This window comes from Urocitellus parryii, chromosome 3 (genome assembly GCF_045843805.1).
Source record: "Urocitellus parryii isolate mUroPar1 chromosome 3, mUroPar1.hap1, whole genome shotgun sequence".
Taxonomy (NCBI): Eukaryota; Metazoa; Chordata; class Mammalia; order Rodentia; family Sciuridae; genus Urocitellus; species Urocitellus parryii.
In genome coordinates, this window is record NC_135533.1 from 54,441,146 (window position 1) to 54,456,352 (window position 15,207).

The following is a 15,207-nucleotide window of genomic DNA, read 5'->3' on the forward strand; positions in this document are numbered from 1 at the left end:
ATGAAGGGTATAGGAGAAATTGTTTTTTATTATTCTTGTGCCTTTTCTGTGAGATTGATATTATGTATGAACAAGAAGTTAAAAGAAAAAATTAGAAAATTTTCTAAGTAGAGCAGAGAATTGGGGTAGTTGCTGGGCATGGTGGGGGTTGGGATGAAGGAAGTTTTTTTTTTTTTTGGCATAGGAGATCCCAGAGAATGTTTGTAGGGAAGTAAAGGAGTTTAGGGAGAAATAAAGTCCTTGAGAAGGTTAGTGAGGTTGGGATTCAAAGTACCAGAGAAAAGATTGAAACTTCATTCAAGGGCAGGGAGAGGGTGACACTAGCTATGGGGGATTGAGAGGTGGAATAGTGGTTTTGGTGGTGGGAAGATAAAAGTTGTTTTTGTGTGATTCATTCTGTGTCCAATGAAACAGGGTATATTTAGAAGTTTGAAGTTGACACAAGATCTAAACAGTTTTGGAAAATGAAAAAGCAAAGAGTTAAGAGAAGTTCAATGGGATTATCAAACAGTGTTGAGGCCAAATTTAAATGTAATGACTATTTATTTAATATAGCTGGGTCTTTCTGAAACCTATGGAGGGAAGAAGGAAAAGCAAGAGAGCGGGGAAAGAGAGCAGATAATAAGCTTCCAAGAACATAACTATGATGAATCATGAAATCCTAAACTGGATAAGGAGAGAAGAGAAATCAATGTTTGTGGGTGAGATTTATCAATATGTTATTATATGCCAGATCAGGAACAGTAGTGAATGCTGGAGACACACAGATGTCTTAGAAGCAGTATTTGTCTTCACAGCACTTACCGTCTAGTATGAAAGTCAAGGAAATAAAAAAATAATTTCTGTGGCATACTCAATAAGTAAGTAGGGCATTCTAGACAGGCAAACCTGTAGTACTACACAAAGGTGAAAAATAATGAAACACCACTATTACAACTACCAACTATGATGATTAATAAAGTAGGAGTGTAAAATTTAAATTGGACAAGGTTAGAGATGACATTGGGGGCCAGATCACAGAGGGCCACATCTGTAACCTTAGGGAGCTATAAAGGTAACAGAAGCCAATAAAGAATTTTTTTAAAAAATATTTTTTTAGTTATACATGGATACAATATGTTTTTTTATTTTTATGTGGTGCTGAGGATTGAACCCAGTGCCTCACATGTACAAGGCAAGCGTTCTGCCACTGAGCCACAACTCCAGCCCCCAATAAAGAATTTTAAATAGTGCAGAGGTATAAGTGTGGTTTTAGAAACTGTTCTACTCTGGAATGGCAGCACCTGCCTTTAATCAGATTGCAAGTTCAAAACCAGCCTCAGCAACTTAGTGAGGCTCTGTTTCTTAAAAAAAAAAAAAAAAGCTGGGGATGTGGCTGAGTAGTTAAGCGCCCCTAGGTTCAATCCCCCAAACTAAAACAAAATAAACAAACAACAACAAAACTACTCTAATGGCAATATGAAGAGGCCAAACTAATGATTAACAGAGATTAAACTGGGACATATATTAGGAGACTGCTTGCTCAGCAAGAGGAGTCAGACATTTTTGGAGTAGAAAATAAAGCTGCATAATTACATTATAGAACAAACATTAATGAATAAAATATAATTCTTTTTTTATATGCAAGGAACAAAGGGGGCAAGGAACAAAATTCCTTTTATTTTTCTTTCTTTTTTTCCATTGTCTCAATCTCTCAAACTTCTGGACTTTGGAAAATATATAAGGTGCATGGGCAAAGTGGCAAAGTACTTCTGGGTTTTAGAAAAGAAATGAGTTAAGGCATGCTGACACTTAAACTGATGATTGGTACTCTGGGCCAGGGAACTGATAAACAAGCTTTCTAATTTAATAAATAAAATATTCACTATTGGTAAAAGAAACATGATAAACACACGATGAAGACTTCATTAATCTTAGGTTAAAGTAATGTATTTAAGAAAATAATTCTGTATGTATTACTGAGCAAAAATATTATAAACTATATTAATGTGCTAGACCTTAAAAATAAAGATGTACTTTTTAGGCAAAGCACTAGGTAATTACAGATTATAGGAGATGCTTTGAAAAGAGAACACTTTTTTTAAAAAATCATTTTTTTAGTTGTAGTTGGACACAATGCCTTTATTTTATTTATTTATTTTTACGTGGTGCTGAGGATCAAACCCAGGGCCTTGCACATGCTAGGTGAGCGCTTTACACCTGAGCCACGACCCTAGCCCTGAAAAGAGAACACTTTTATAAAGCAATTTTATGTGTATACAGAATTGATGTGAAATCTAGAATTACCAACCCATCATATATGAAAACTGAAGGAGTAAATCTGCTTTGTCTATAAGCACATATAATTTCTAAAATTATCTGATCAATATTGATTCAGCAAGCACTTAAGTGCACAGCAGATTTTATAACATTATTAGTGGCAGAAACCAATCATTTCAGCATATTCTCATTTATAGTGAAAAAGATACTTTCTTTATCTGAAGACTCTAATGGCCAATATTTCTGCAAAGGGCCAGAAAGTAGGTATATTTAGTTTTCCAGGTCATATAATCTCTCCAATTACTAAACTCTGCAGCCATAGAGATCATGTAAAAAAATGGGCACAGCTTTGTTCCAATAAAATTTAATTTACAAAAAAAGGCAGCAGGTTGAATTTAGTTCATGGGAAATAATTTTGTAACCCCTGTCCTAAAACAACATTTGCAAGCTTTATCATTTTATCATAGATTATAAGTTTACTCAAAAGACCCATAAAATAATGTCAGAACATGAGAATGGTCCAAATTATACTGCAAAATATTAAGAAAACTACTATAAAGTCTTTTTCTTAATCTCAATTTTCCTTATAGAAAAAATAAAGGCTACACAGGGGATGTTGTAATGGGATTTACTTTTAGAAAGAAAGTGTTTTTTACTCCTGTAATTTTTTTCAGCTGAATTTTTTCGTAGCTGATTGTTTCTTTTCAATTTCAAAAGTGACTGAATCAGGAACCAAAAGTGAGGATATTTGAAGGGGAAGGAAAATATAAGTTAATATGAGACTGTGCCTAGATTTTCACATGGTAATACTCTCATCAGGTGACTCTAATGCCAAAACTCACACTCTAAAATAAAATCTAACTCATTTTATTTGTGTTCATCACTTTTAAATACTGGGCGATTAATACACTGGTGCCTAATTAATCTATTCCCAAGACCCTAATTATACAAAACAGTACTATTATTATTATTTGAGTTTATAAACCAACCCCAGATTTAATTAGCAAATGAACAACTCAAACATCTAACATTGCCTGTTTCATTACTGATCAAGTTTTGAGAGGTATTCTCTTTCAATGCAGAAAGCCTGTAAAAGATTTTGTATTAAATCTCACTACATTCTCATTAGGCTACAGGAGAAAGGCAATATTAAAAAAATTAACCCTAAACTTCAGAAAAATATTTTAGTTATGATAATTTTTTTTCTAAGTTGACAGTTAAAAGCTAAACTTTTCTTTTTATTTCAGTCATTTCCTATTAACTTGGAAAAGTTTTATAATAGAAATAATAATAATAATGATAATAGTCTTAAGGTTTTTTTTTAGTTGTAGGTGGACACAATATCTTCATTTTTAAAAATTTATTTTTATGTGGTGCTGAAGATCAATCCCAGTATCTCAGGAGGCAAGCACTCTGTCACTGAGTCACAATCCCAGCCCAGTTAGTGAGTCTTAACACTGAATTATGTGCTCTGTATTCATGACAACTCCATGAAGAACTACTAACTTCCTCAAGGCCAAAATTCTGTTGCTGTTTCTGTACTTTCACGAGAATACATTTTTGACTCTAAACATGGTACTCAAGCACTCCCACATCTTGTCTGTTTTCTTGCCAGCCTCATCATTCCCATTCTACTCTACCATCAGCTTCAAGCTTTGCCACAATGGCTTTTCATTCTTGGTTTGTGTGTATTCTTAAGATTAGGGGAATACACTCAATGCTCATTTTTGCTTCTGAAAGAAATACCACTGAAGCCTGCAGCTCAGTTGAAATTATACCTCTTCACTAATTTCCCAATTGTTTCAGTAAGAAAATCATGAGCTCCTCTGCACTACCATAGTCCTTTGTATTACAACTTTACTTTGACTTTTATGACCCCTCACCTTACATTTTTAGTATCAGTGAATTTGTCTATCTTCCTCATCATACATTCTTGAAGACTGGGATGACTGTGTATTTATTCATTTTGGTGTCCTTCATAGAATCCAACACAATAAGTTGCAGATGGGCAGATACAATTACAAGTTTAAAAACAGAACTGAGCAAAGATTATATATTGCTTATGTTCCTTTACTTGCAATCCTTTGACCATTTGCAGTATTTCAAGTCCCAGGAGCTGATCCTACAAAAACTGTTACGGAATACTTGGTTCAAAACAGTTGTAGCCACATTCTATGAAGCAGAAGAATATGCTATTGATTCAGTGTATAAGTCAAAGAAAATCAATTTATGAGAATGTTTACTGAAATGAAATACCAATTTTCACATACGGTGGGTACAAAAATTTTACCTGACAGCAATATTTTGTTAACATTTAAGAAAGCAAAGCAAGATGGAAAGAGAGGAAATGAGGAAAATGCTGTCAAGCTCTGAAGAAAATACCAAGTCATGGAAGTAGTCCAAGGGAGAGGGGAGGGGGTTCAGAGAGCAATGGCATTTGCTTTCCAATTTCAGTTTCTTCATAAATCCTAATCTCCCTTCTCAATTATCTTCTTTGTCAATCCTATCAACATTCTGGGACTACCTTTCTTCTGAATTTTCAAATTTTCATTCCCAATTATTCTTTCGGCATTTTCACTCGAATATCCAAACATAGTATATTTATAACCAAACTCATTATTTCTACCTCCCCCTACTCATGAATAAAATAAAGCACCCCACTACTCCTCTGGTTCTTATCCCTGTTAAAAGCATTATCTAGTCAACCAAACTAGAAAACTGGAGTCAACTTGAACTTTTATTCTCTCTTATACAAAAAATCCTGTTGAAATCGTCTTCTTTATATTTCTCAAGATGAGATTTTACATCCCCAAGGACAGAGAAAAGATTACACAAGCTTCCTGAAGGCAAAACAAGACAAAGCAGGAGCTCAGGATGTAGCTCAGTGGTATAGTATGTGCCTTCCATGCAGAGGCCCTAGGTTTAGTCTCTAGCACTATAAAACAAAAGACAACAACAAACAGACATACAGAAAGTAAAATGACTCTGATCATGCTCAACAGAAACAATGGATGCCAGAGATAATGGAACATCATCTTCAAATTTCTGAGGTTAAACAGTTTTTAATCAAATGTAAAAGGAAAGTAATATTTTCAGACATTCAGGCTTTAAATTGTTTATTACTCATCTATATTTTTCCTCCAGGAGCCACTGTATGATATGCTTTACCAAAAAGGAGAGAATAAACAAAGAGTATAAAACATGGAATCTAAGAAAGGCAAAGGGAACTAGTCAATAACACAATGTAATAAAAATTATGATATGCTTATATTAAAGGATGGAGGGGGATAGATGAGGAAATTGTATAAGGAGTTGGGTGAAATAACAGATGTAAGGCCTTTTCTTTCATATAAGAAAGTCAAAGATAATATTCCACACTGTAAGGCAAATATCAGAATAGTCCAATGAATTGAATATATTTGCTTCTGGGGAGAGGTGCCTCATAAGAACTCCTCAGGAAGAACATCAGGAGACTGTTATTGTTCACTATAAGTCTCATATTACTATTTATCCTTTCAAATTATGTATATGTAAAATTTTGATAGAGTAAAAAAATATAAAGGTACTCTATTCCCTTTACATGGCACTACAGTGACTACTTAGAGTTATATTTCTATAAGTAAAGGCTCTCAGAGCTGGAAAGATCTCTAGAGATTTAGTCTTTTTTTTTTTAAATATTTTTTAGTTGTAGATAAACATACAATATCTTTATTTTTATGTGGAGCTGAGGATCAAACCCAGTGTCTCATACATGTGAGGCAAGTACTTTACCATTGGGCTACAGCCCCAGCCCGTAGAGTCTTATTTTTAATAATAATAATAAAAAAAAATGCTGATTTCTTTTTTCAAATCACTTCTCCTTTCCTGTGAAGGTTTACTATTCCATATCAACAGATCCAAAAGATGTTCTAAACAACCAACCACATTCTTAATAATGAGAAATTGTTATGTTAGCACATGCCCTCTTTTTCTTCCCAATGTTCCACCCAAGAGAGTTAAATATTCAAGATTGTGAGCTAACAGATGGATAAAACATGCCAGGTCCTGTCTTAATGACAGCACGAGACATCTTTCTGAAGTGAAGAATATGATTTAATTAACCACCTGCTGAACTTAAGTTTGAGGGAAAGGGAAGTTACTGTGTAAAGTTCTCTCTCATGAAAAATAAACATAATTTAAGAATCAAAAAGCCAACAGTTGAAAATAGTTCTTGATGGTCATTTCTGCTTCTTGATTATGCTATTTGGGGTGATATAAAAATTACAACTAGTTATTCCCTTGTTTAATGGAAAACTGTTGCCAAAAATGGTTAATGACTGGACCAAAGTTATACAGTGTATTCTCACAGACTTTGAAAAGTAAAATTCATATGATAGAAGTTAAACTACTTCTCATATTTAGGGTCCATTCTCAAAGTACAATTGGGAATAGTCCATTAATAAGGTAATTCAAGCAAAACATCTACTGCCTCACAACTACCAGGATATTTGGAAGAGAGGTTAAAAAAAACAATAAAAATCTTTCTCATTATATAAATGTATTATACATGTATTATAGAAAACAATTTAAAATCCAGAAAAGTCATTCGTTATACATTCCAAAGATAACCATTTGTGTATTAATAGTTTGGTGTATGTTTTTCCTAAGTGTTTTTATACTAGATTTGCCCAGTTTTTTTTTTTTTTTTTTTTTTTTGTGGTGCTGGGGATCAAACCCAGAGCCTTATACATGCAAGGCAAGCACTCTACCAGCTCAAGTTCACAATAGCTAAATTGTGGAACCAACCTAGATGCCCTTCAATAGATGAATGGATAAAAAAAATGTGGCATATATACAAAATGGAAAATTACTCAGCAATAAAAGAGAATAAAAATCATGGCATTTGCAGGTAAATGGATGGAGTTAGAGAATATCATGCTAAGCAAAATAAGCCAATCCCAAAAAAACAAATGCCAAATGTTTTCTCTGATATAAGGAGGCTGCTTCATAGTGGGACAGGGAGAGGGAGCATGGGAGGAATAGATGGACTCTAGATAGGGCAGAGGGGTTGGAGGGGAAGGGAGGGGACATGGGTTATTAATGATGGTGGAATGTGATGATCATTACTATCCAAAGTACAGGTATAAAGACACGAATTGGTGTGAAAATACTATATATACAACCAGAGATATGAAAAATTATGCTCTACATGTGTAATAAGAGTGGTAATGCATTCTGCTGTCACATATAAATCAAAATAAATAAATAAAAAATTTGTTGATGAAAGAAAGGCAGGAATGCAAGCAGAGTCAAGGAATTTGCCTCAGTCACTTTGCTTTTTGTAGGAGATACACACTACTATACAACCTATACATCCTTTATTATAAGATTGACAGCCCTAAAAATTCCTTTTTTAAAAAAATATTTATTTTTAGTTTTAGTTGGACACAATGCCTTTATTTATTTATTTTTATGTGGTGCTGAGGATCGAACCCAGGGCCTTACACTTGCTAGGCGAGCACTCTACTGCTGACCCACAACCCCAGCCCAAGAATTCCTTTTTTAACATAGCATGTGATAGATGTATTCCTGTCCCTGAAGGAATGAGGGGCAGATATTTCTATAAGCAGCTCAATCACTATTTAATCATATTTACCCTTTCCTGGATGCATGCAATGATTGAGTGTTGCATGTTTCCTTAAGTTTCAAGAATAAATACTGGGAAAATATTTATTTATAAGAACAAGTAACAACAGTTTTCCTGGATGTGTCCTTTGAAGTCAATCTCCTTGGACGATAGGTTTTTTATAATATAAAGTTCTATTTCTGTTATAAAAGCTTATGAGACAGACTGTAAATTCCTTAAAACTTAGGCTATCATTTTTTCATGGCAGTGCTCTTTCTCAAATACTCCACACTCTGGAATATCAGAGTCATTGTTAAATGGATTATTAAAATGACAGACGAGGTCCTTACACATGACTAAGTAGTCCTGAGTATAAATTAGGTGCTTTGGGATATGTATGCTCTCTTTTATATCTCTAGAGTGATATTACTACAATGAAGTACAGGAATAGTTAACTAACTGGTCAAATCTAAGCTGGTAATTAAAAACTGATGAAGTTTGGTACTACAATAGAACATTTTTAATAACTGCCTTCAGAATACCACTTTTCTAATTTGGAGCTTATCAATTTACATAAAACTTTGTATTTACAATTCCACTAATATACTTGGGAGAAAATGTTTCACTTAAATTTAAGAAACACCAAAGGCAAGAAAATTCATATGGAAAATATCTTTGCCTCTCTCAACATTTGCAAATATAAAAGTCTTTACTGAAAACTTTTCAAACACTTTTCACCTTAATATCCTAAACTTTTAGGAATCAATGAATATTTTTGAGTGATATTATATATAAAATATATTGCTGCATGAATCTAAATCCACAATTCTAATTGACACTATTTCTTTATTCTTGCTTTCATGAATCTTACTGGTTGAAGAGAACATGGTCAAAAAATGCCTTCTTTAGAAATGGGACCTTTGAGTTTCTCAAGGTTATTAAGAATATTAAAAAAGTAACTTTGGGTAAATAAGATGTTTTCATAAAATATCACATATCTTGCAGGAACCAAACCAGGCATACTCAAACAGGTAAAATCCGCTTTTATCTCAATACTTTCTCACTTTGAAAGGAGTTATGTAGTCTACATTTCAAACACGGAAGTTGGTGTTTCTTGTTATCAGATTACAAATACAATGCCTATATTATCAAAGAGTTCATTTTCTCCAAACACCAAATTTGTCTTTTAAAGAAATACTCATATAGTATTAAGTTGATTTTTATGTCAGACTTAGGAAACTAATTAAAGCTTCCTGAGAGGGGTCAAGAGAGGCATACAAAGCCTACAGCTTATTCTTGTCTTATTTTTGTACCACCTGTTTATAAGAAAAGGAATCAATAACCTTCCTACATTCATATATAAATATATGATTATTAGAACTCCACAGCATGTACAATCACAAAAATGGAAAGTCATACTCCATGCACATTTGATATGTCAAAATACATTCTACTGTCATATATAACTAAAAAGAACAAATAAAAAAAAGAGATCCTTGGCTGATATAAAAGAAAGTAAGATTTTGAAACAATTTCCTTCCTTCTTTTCCTTTTCTTTTTACTCATTTAAGGTGGCTTGGAAATGGCTCCATGAATTCTCTAAAAGGATTAGCAATAACATTTTATGGTAAGTAAAAAAAAAAATGAATACTACTCTCTTTTCTGAAATGACTACTGCAGAGGGTAGGTGACTACTGAATTTTTATGTAAATGTTAACATTTTTTTTATCATGTCCAGACTTTTTGTAACTGTAGAATATTTATCACTACCAATTATATGATTCCTCAAATTTGAGCTATACCATACCAACCAAATATTCCACTTTGTCTAGAAGGGTAATTTATTTATTAAATTTTTTTTTAACTTCAGTTTATTTATTTATTTATTTAATGTGGTGCTGAGAATCAAACCTTTACCAATGAGCCACAACACCAGCCTGGGTAATTTATTTTAACTTACTGCCTCTAAACTGTCCTTTAAAAAAAAAAAAAAAAAAAAAAAAAAAAAAAAAAAAAAACTTTAAATAAGAAACAGAAAAAAATATGGTTAAAGAATTTTTGCATCATAAAGTATCCTGTGAATTTTCATATTATTTATAGAATTAGCTTTTATATTTGGGCTTTCAATTTAAAATTCAAATTTATCTTGATGCAGTAAATCTCATCCAAAGAATGTAAACAGATGTTTAACAATAACATGTTATATTTCAAGGAACTTTTATTGTACTGAGACCTACTAAAAGGAAACCTAAACTTACAAATGGCAGAAAATAGGTAGATTCAGTCACCAAATATTCTCCAACTTATCTCCAATTTAAAGTAGAAGTGATTTGAAATTGGACATGGTCTATGCATTCATATTACCTTGATCCTGACTGGAAGAAGACAAGTTCCCCAGAATCTAGCTAACAGGTTAGGAACAATTGTTCCTATATGCAGAAATGCGCCAGAGGTTAAGCTACACACTTACAACATGAGTTTTCTATAATGACACTGGATTTGGGATGTTCACTTTTCTGTGCTATGCAGCTGCAGGGAATATTATTTTGTTTTTTGGTTAGGAAGAAAACACTGTTAGAATACTTTTTTTCCTTTTAATGTAGAAGAAATAGCTGCCTTCATGGAAATGGAATTGGGGATACTCCAATTCAAGCCTACAGTGCAATGTATTTTGGAATGGAGCACTTGAATTCTCAGCTGCCATCCCAGATTATTGCTTCTGTGTCTATCCATCTCTTTCAAGGAATGCTTTCCTTTTATCTAGTGGGTAGGAAATATTAGAACTTGGGATAAGCAATATATCTTTTTGTAACCAAAACTAACCTTAGTGACTTGTTTCTATGAAAGTAGTAATACATGATGATAGAAAAATGGGACTCATTTTACAAAAATGTATTTACAAGCAACTTTTTAGGAACATAGCTCTTCTACTAAGGCACGAACATTTGTATTTACAACACAGATCTGAAACACCTACATGTTTCTCTACATAACAGAACATGTTTCTCTTGGCTGATGCAATGTTTTATCTTCATATTTGAGCAGGAATTTATAAATAGGTCATTCTTGGTATTTTGGCCAAAAGGACATTTAGGCATGAGTTTTGTTTTAGGAAAAACAGTGAAGTGTAACAGCATAAAATATGCTAGTCTTTTCACTTTTTTACATGCACACAAAGTTACCATCTAAAGTCTTCTTTAATTCAGCTTTCAGTTTTTCCTGGTCTTCTACTAGTTTTTTATTTTCTGTTTCCAAAGTATGTTCTTCATCTGTGGTTTTCAAAATCTGTTACAAAAGAGAGGTACAGGAAGAAGTAAGCTTAGATTAAGATAGCTAGATAGATAGCTAGATAGGTTATAGCTAGATAGCTTATAGCTAGATAGATAGCTAGATAGCTTAATTAAAGCTCTACTGAATATATTATATAATCTTAAAATCATGTTTGGGAAATAAGGATTAAAATATATTCTGGAACTAAAGGAGACTCAAAATTTTGAAATTAAAAAATAATTTTTTAAAAATCAAGACAAGAAAAAAAATTTATAGGAAGGGAAACAAGTAATCTATCTAAAGCTATTGGTTTTTATTTTATTCTTTGTCCTTTTAGATATTTTATAATTTTCTATAAGGTTACCATTTTCTTTTTTTTATAATTTTCTTTTGCTAACAGAAACTTGATAATTGACAAACACAAAAAATATTTCTTTGTATTATGGCTAAAATATCTGAAATGAAAATAAGAATTTCTTGATAAGGTACAATTAGAATTATGTTTTAAAAATTATTCAGGTAAATAACATGAATCTCTCTTCCTCAATTAAGTGCATGGCATAAATCTAAAGAAATAAGAGGCTGATAGTAATTAGAAAACCATTGTGTTCTGGTTGCAAAGCTGTCCACTCAAGACTATTTTTTTATACAGACAAATTTGTAAGAATATAAAGTTGTCAGGGTGGAGACGGATAAGTGGAAAATGACAGGGCCATATCTATAGCTGGAAAATTCTATCTAATTTTCATTGAGCAGTCCCCAAATTATTTTTACTCAGCAATTAATTCTTTACAATGTTATTTATATTTTGAAATCTATTCTGGCTTTTAGAAAAATTGTAGCTTATCTTTTCTAGGCAGGAAAAATTAAGATCTCAGCAGTGAAACAACTGATTAAAATAAAAACATCATGAAGTAAAAAATTCCATAATTTGTATGGATACAAACTATCACTGTTACTAGAACTAGGAAGCTGACTTAAAGAAATATTAAGGAATTTAAGTTACTAATATAAATAAATGAATATTTAAAAACTAAAATGTGTAACCTCTAGCATGGGTTAGTGGACTAAATAAAGTGGCAACAACTTAATACTGACAGCTTCCACAGTCTGGTAAAAGAGCAACTCACAAGAATTTTACACAGACTGAGGTAAGAATTTCAAGGGCAGGGTGATTCATTTTTTAATGTAAGTTGATATGGTCAACAAACAAAACTTACAAATTTCCACTGAGCAATGACTATAGGCAAATATTTTATAATCCAAGGTGCTGTAAGAGAAACATGATTCCTACTCTTAGGTAACTTTAGTAGAAATGAAAAGATGAGCATAAAAACTGTTGCACAAGACAAATACAGTACTAATGCACTATAACAAAAATTAGGCAGGTCAGAGGAGGAATTAAAGCTCTACTGAATATATCATATAATCTTAAAATCATATTTGGGGGGCTGGGGATGTGGCTCAAGCGGTAGCGCGCTCGCCTGGCACGCGTGCGGCCCGGGTTCGATCCTCAGCACCACATACCAACAAAGATGTTGTGCCCGCCGAGAACTAAAAAATAAATATTAAAAAATTCTCTCTCTCCTATCTCACTCTCTCTTTAAAAAAAATCATATTTGGGAAATAAGGATTAAAATATATTCTGGAACTAAAGGAGACTCAAAATTTTGAAATTAAAAAATAATAATTTAAAAATCAAGACAAGAAAAAAAATTTCTCCAAACCTTTTAATTTGTTGCTTAGTTCAAGTTCAAAACAATTATAGCTGTTACTTCATTGAATTCAGTTCATAAAATCTCTAGTGATTACTCAAATTGGAAAAGAATCACTGAGTTGCAGGAATGTTTATAGTGACTACTTGAATTATTATGGCAATGATTTGGAAAAGTTGGATTTGTGTTAGTCTTGTAAATAAGCTTTCATTACTGCACCTGTAAAATCATCCAAATTTATTATGTGTAACTTCACCTTGGAAACAGACCAAGGATCCTAGAATCTGAAATTCAATAGCTACCAGCTACATGAACATGAGTATTCTCTGTCCCACTCACCTCATCCCACCTTGGTAAGTGACTGGAACAAAAAGTCTGTGCAAGGTAAAACTCCATACTGTTTTTTTTTTTTTTTTTAATTTTAAAGCACTTAAATTAAAAGTGAGTTTTTTTTTTCTTAGTTTTAGTTTTATTTTTGTAATTATTTCCTTTAACTGAAAGGCAGAACAGAAAAGGCACAAACTTCATTTTTTTAAAACAATTTTTTTTAGTTGTTGATGAATCTTTATTTTATTCCTTTATTTATATGTGGAGCTGAGAATCGAATCCAGTGCCTCACACATGCAAGGCAAGCACTCTGAGCACAACCTCAGCCCACTACAAGTCATTTTAATAACAGGATAGGAATTGAGGGCAGAAAACAAAGTGGTTTTAAATGTGGATTCTAGTGTCAGGCTGCTTAGTTTCCAATTTTCTGAGTAACAGAAAACTTGATTTTGTGCAAGTTACTTAGCCTTTCTAGGCCTGTTTCTTCATCTATAAAATGCAGATAATAAAATATAAAACTCACAGGATTGTTGTGAGAATTAAGAGAGTTAATACCTTACTGTCTAGCATTTGAAGCAATACTTGACATGTTGTTAACTATTATTTACAGATAAGGAAACTTTAAGACCAGAACACACAGGTAACATCCCAGGTCACATTGCTAATTACTTACTTAATTAATTACTTAATTGCTAATTACTTAATTGCAGGGACTGGTACCCAAGTCTCTTAGATCTCAAGATAATGAGCTTTCTACTACATAATATGCCTCTGATAGAGAACAAAGAGAAAATTTTATTTTTCCTTAGCTAATATTTCAAAATCCACAAGTACCTGAAATCAAAGCCATCCTTTATATTTTCACCTATGGCTTTTATTTTATTGGTCAATTAGTTACATTCTGAGCTCTGAGAGTATTTTGGTCTAGTTCACAGACTTTTGTCCCATTGTATACTAGCCTTAGTCCTGCATTATCTGTGCTTCATCTGATGATCCAGCACCACTGAATAGGTCTCAGCTATGTAGGAAGCAGGGAACCAGGACAGCATGGAACCAAAGGAAAGGAAAATAAAAAAAGAAGAAACTTTGGGAGGTCAAGGAATCAGTGACCATAAAATAGATTTCCTTCCTTTGGGTAACAGACTTGAAAACAATTTCTGAAAGCAAAGCTCCAAAAATATTTTGAGGAAAGTGATTTTTTTTTTTAAAAGAATAAGGGAAATTTAAGTGCACTAATTATGGTGTACATGGGAAAAGTAACAGTTTCAAAACTTTAAATACTTTACATTTTTGTAGAGTTGAGGAGTAAAGAGAAAGACAACTGAAGATGAAAAAGTAAGTGTCCTTACAGTAGTTATAATTCATTACTCTGATATGATGTATATAATTTACAATCAATATGAGCATCCAAGAAATCTTTTCATAAAAATGAGGCTATGTACTTTTGAATTTAGCCATCATATATTAATCAAAGCTTAGAGGACTGTGATTTTGTTTTTTATTATTGGGAAATGAGATCAAAGGATAAATAAATGATGCAAGTAACATTAAAGCACAAAATAAAGTGCTTGACTGTGCTGCTGATACATTCCAAAAAAGAAAATGCCATATTGCTTGCTTCTGAATACAGAAAATACCAAAGCAAATTTACAAGACTTTGATATGATAGATCAATGACTTTTTGAAATAGATCAAATCAAAATATAAACTGGTTCTTGTACTCCAAAAGTTTCCTTAAAACATGCTAACAATCTACTCAAAAGAAACACTTTTGAATTCTGTTTCTATGAACAGAGATCTTTCTTTACCTTTTTTGTTACAGTATAAATGATGCAGATATAAAAAATAAAATATGGGCTTTGAAGAGGTGACCATAATAATGGAGAATCATTACAATTTTTTGCAATTAGTTGTTGCCTCATTTAATAGGTTTTAGAAAGCTTTATACTGTATCATGTATAGCTAACTTATTAAGAATTGATGAAAGGGTGTGCTAATTATCCTTTCTGTAAGAGACTGAACATTAGGATT

The 15,207-nt window shown here is 32.4% G+C and overlaps 1 protein-coding gene and 1 non-coding gene across 3 annotated transcripts in view; both read right to left on the bottom strand.

Annotated features, from left to right (window-relative positions):
- Bcap29 (B cell receptor associated protein 29) overlaps positions 1-15,207 on the bottom strand; it is a 40,331-nt gene that overhangs the window by 15,420 nt on the left and 9,704 nt on the right. For both annotated transcript variants that reach the window (XM_026395751.2, XM_026395752.2), the window contains exon 6: positions 11,047-11,149. In XM_026395751.2, coding sequence (XP_026251536.1) covers positions 11,047-11,149 — 103 coding nt within the window. The remainder of the gene's footprint in view (positions 1-11,046; positions 11,150-15,207) is intronic.
- Positions 7,747-7,868, bottom strand: LOC113187778 (small nucleolar RNA U109). Its single transcript, XR_003301459.1, has one exon. It is a non-coding gene; the product is annotated as a small nucleolar RNA U109 (small nucleolar RNA).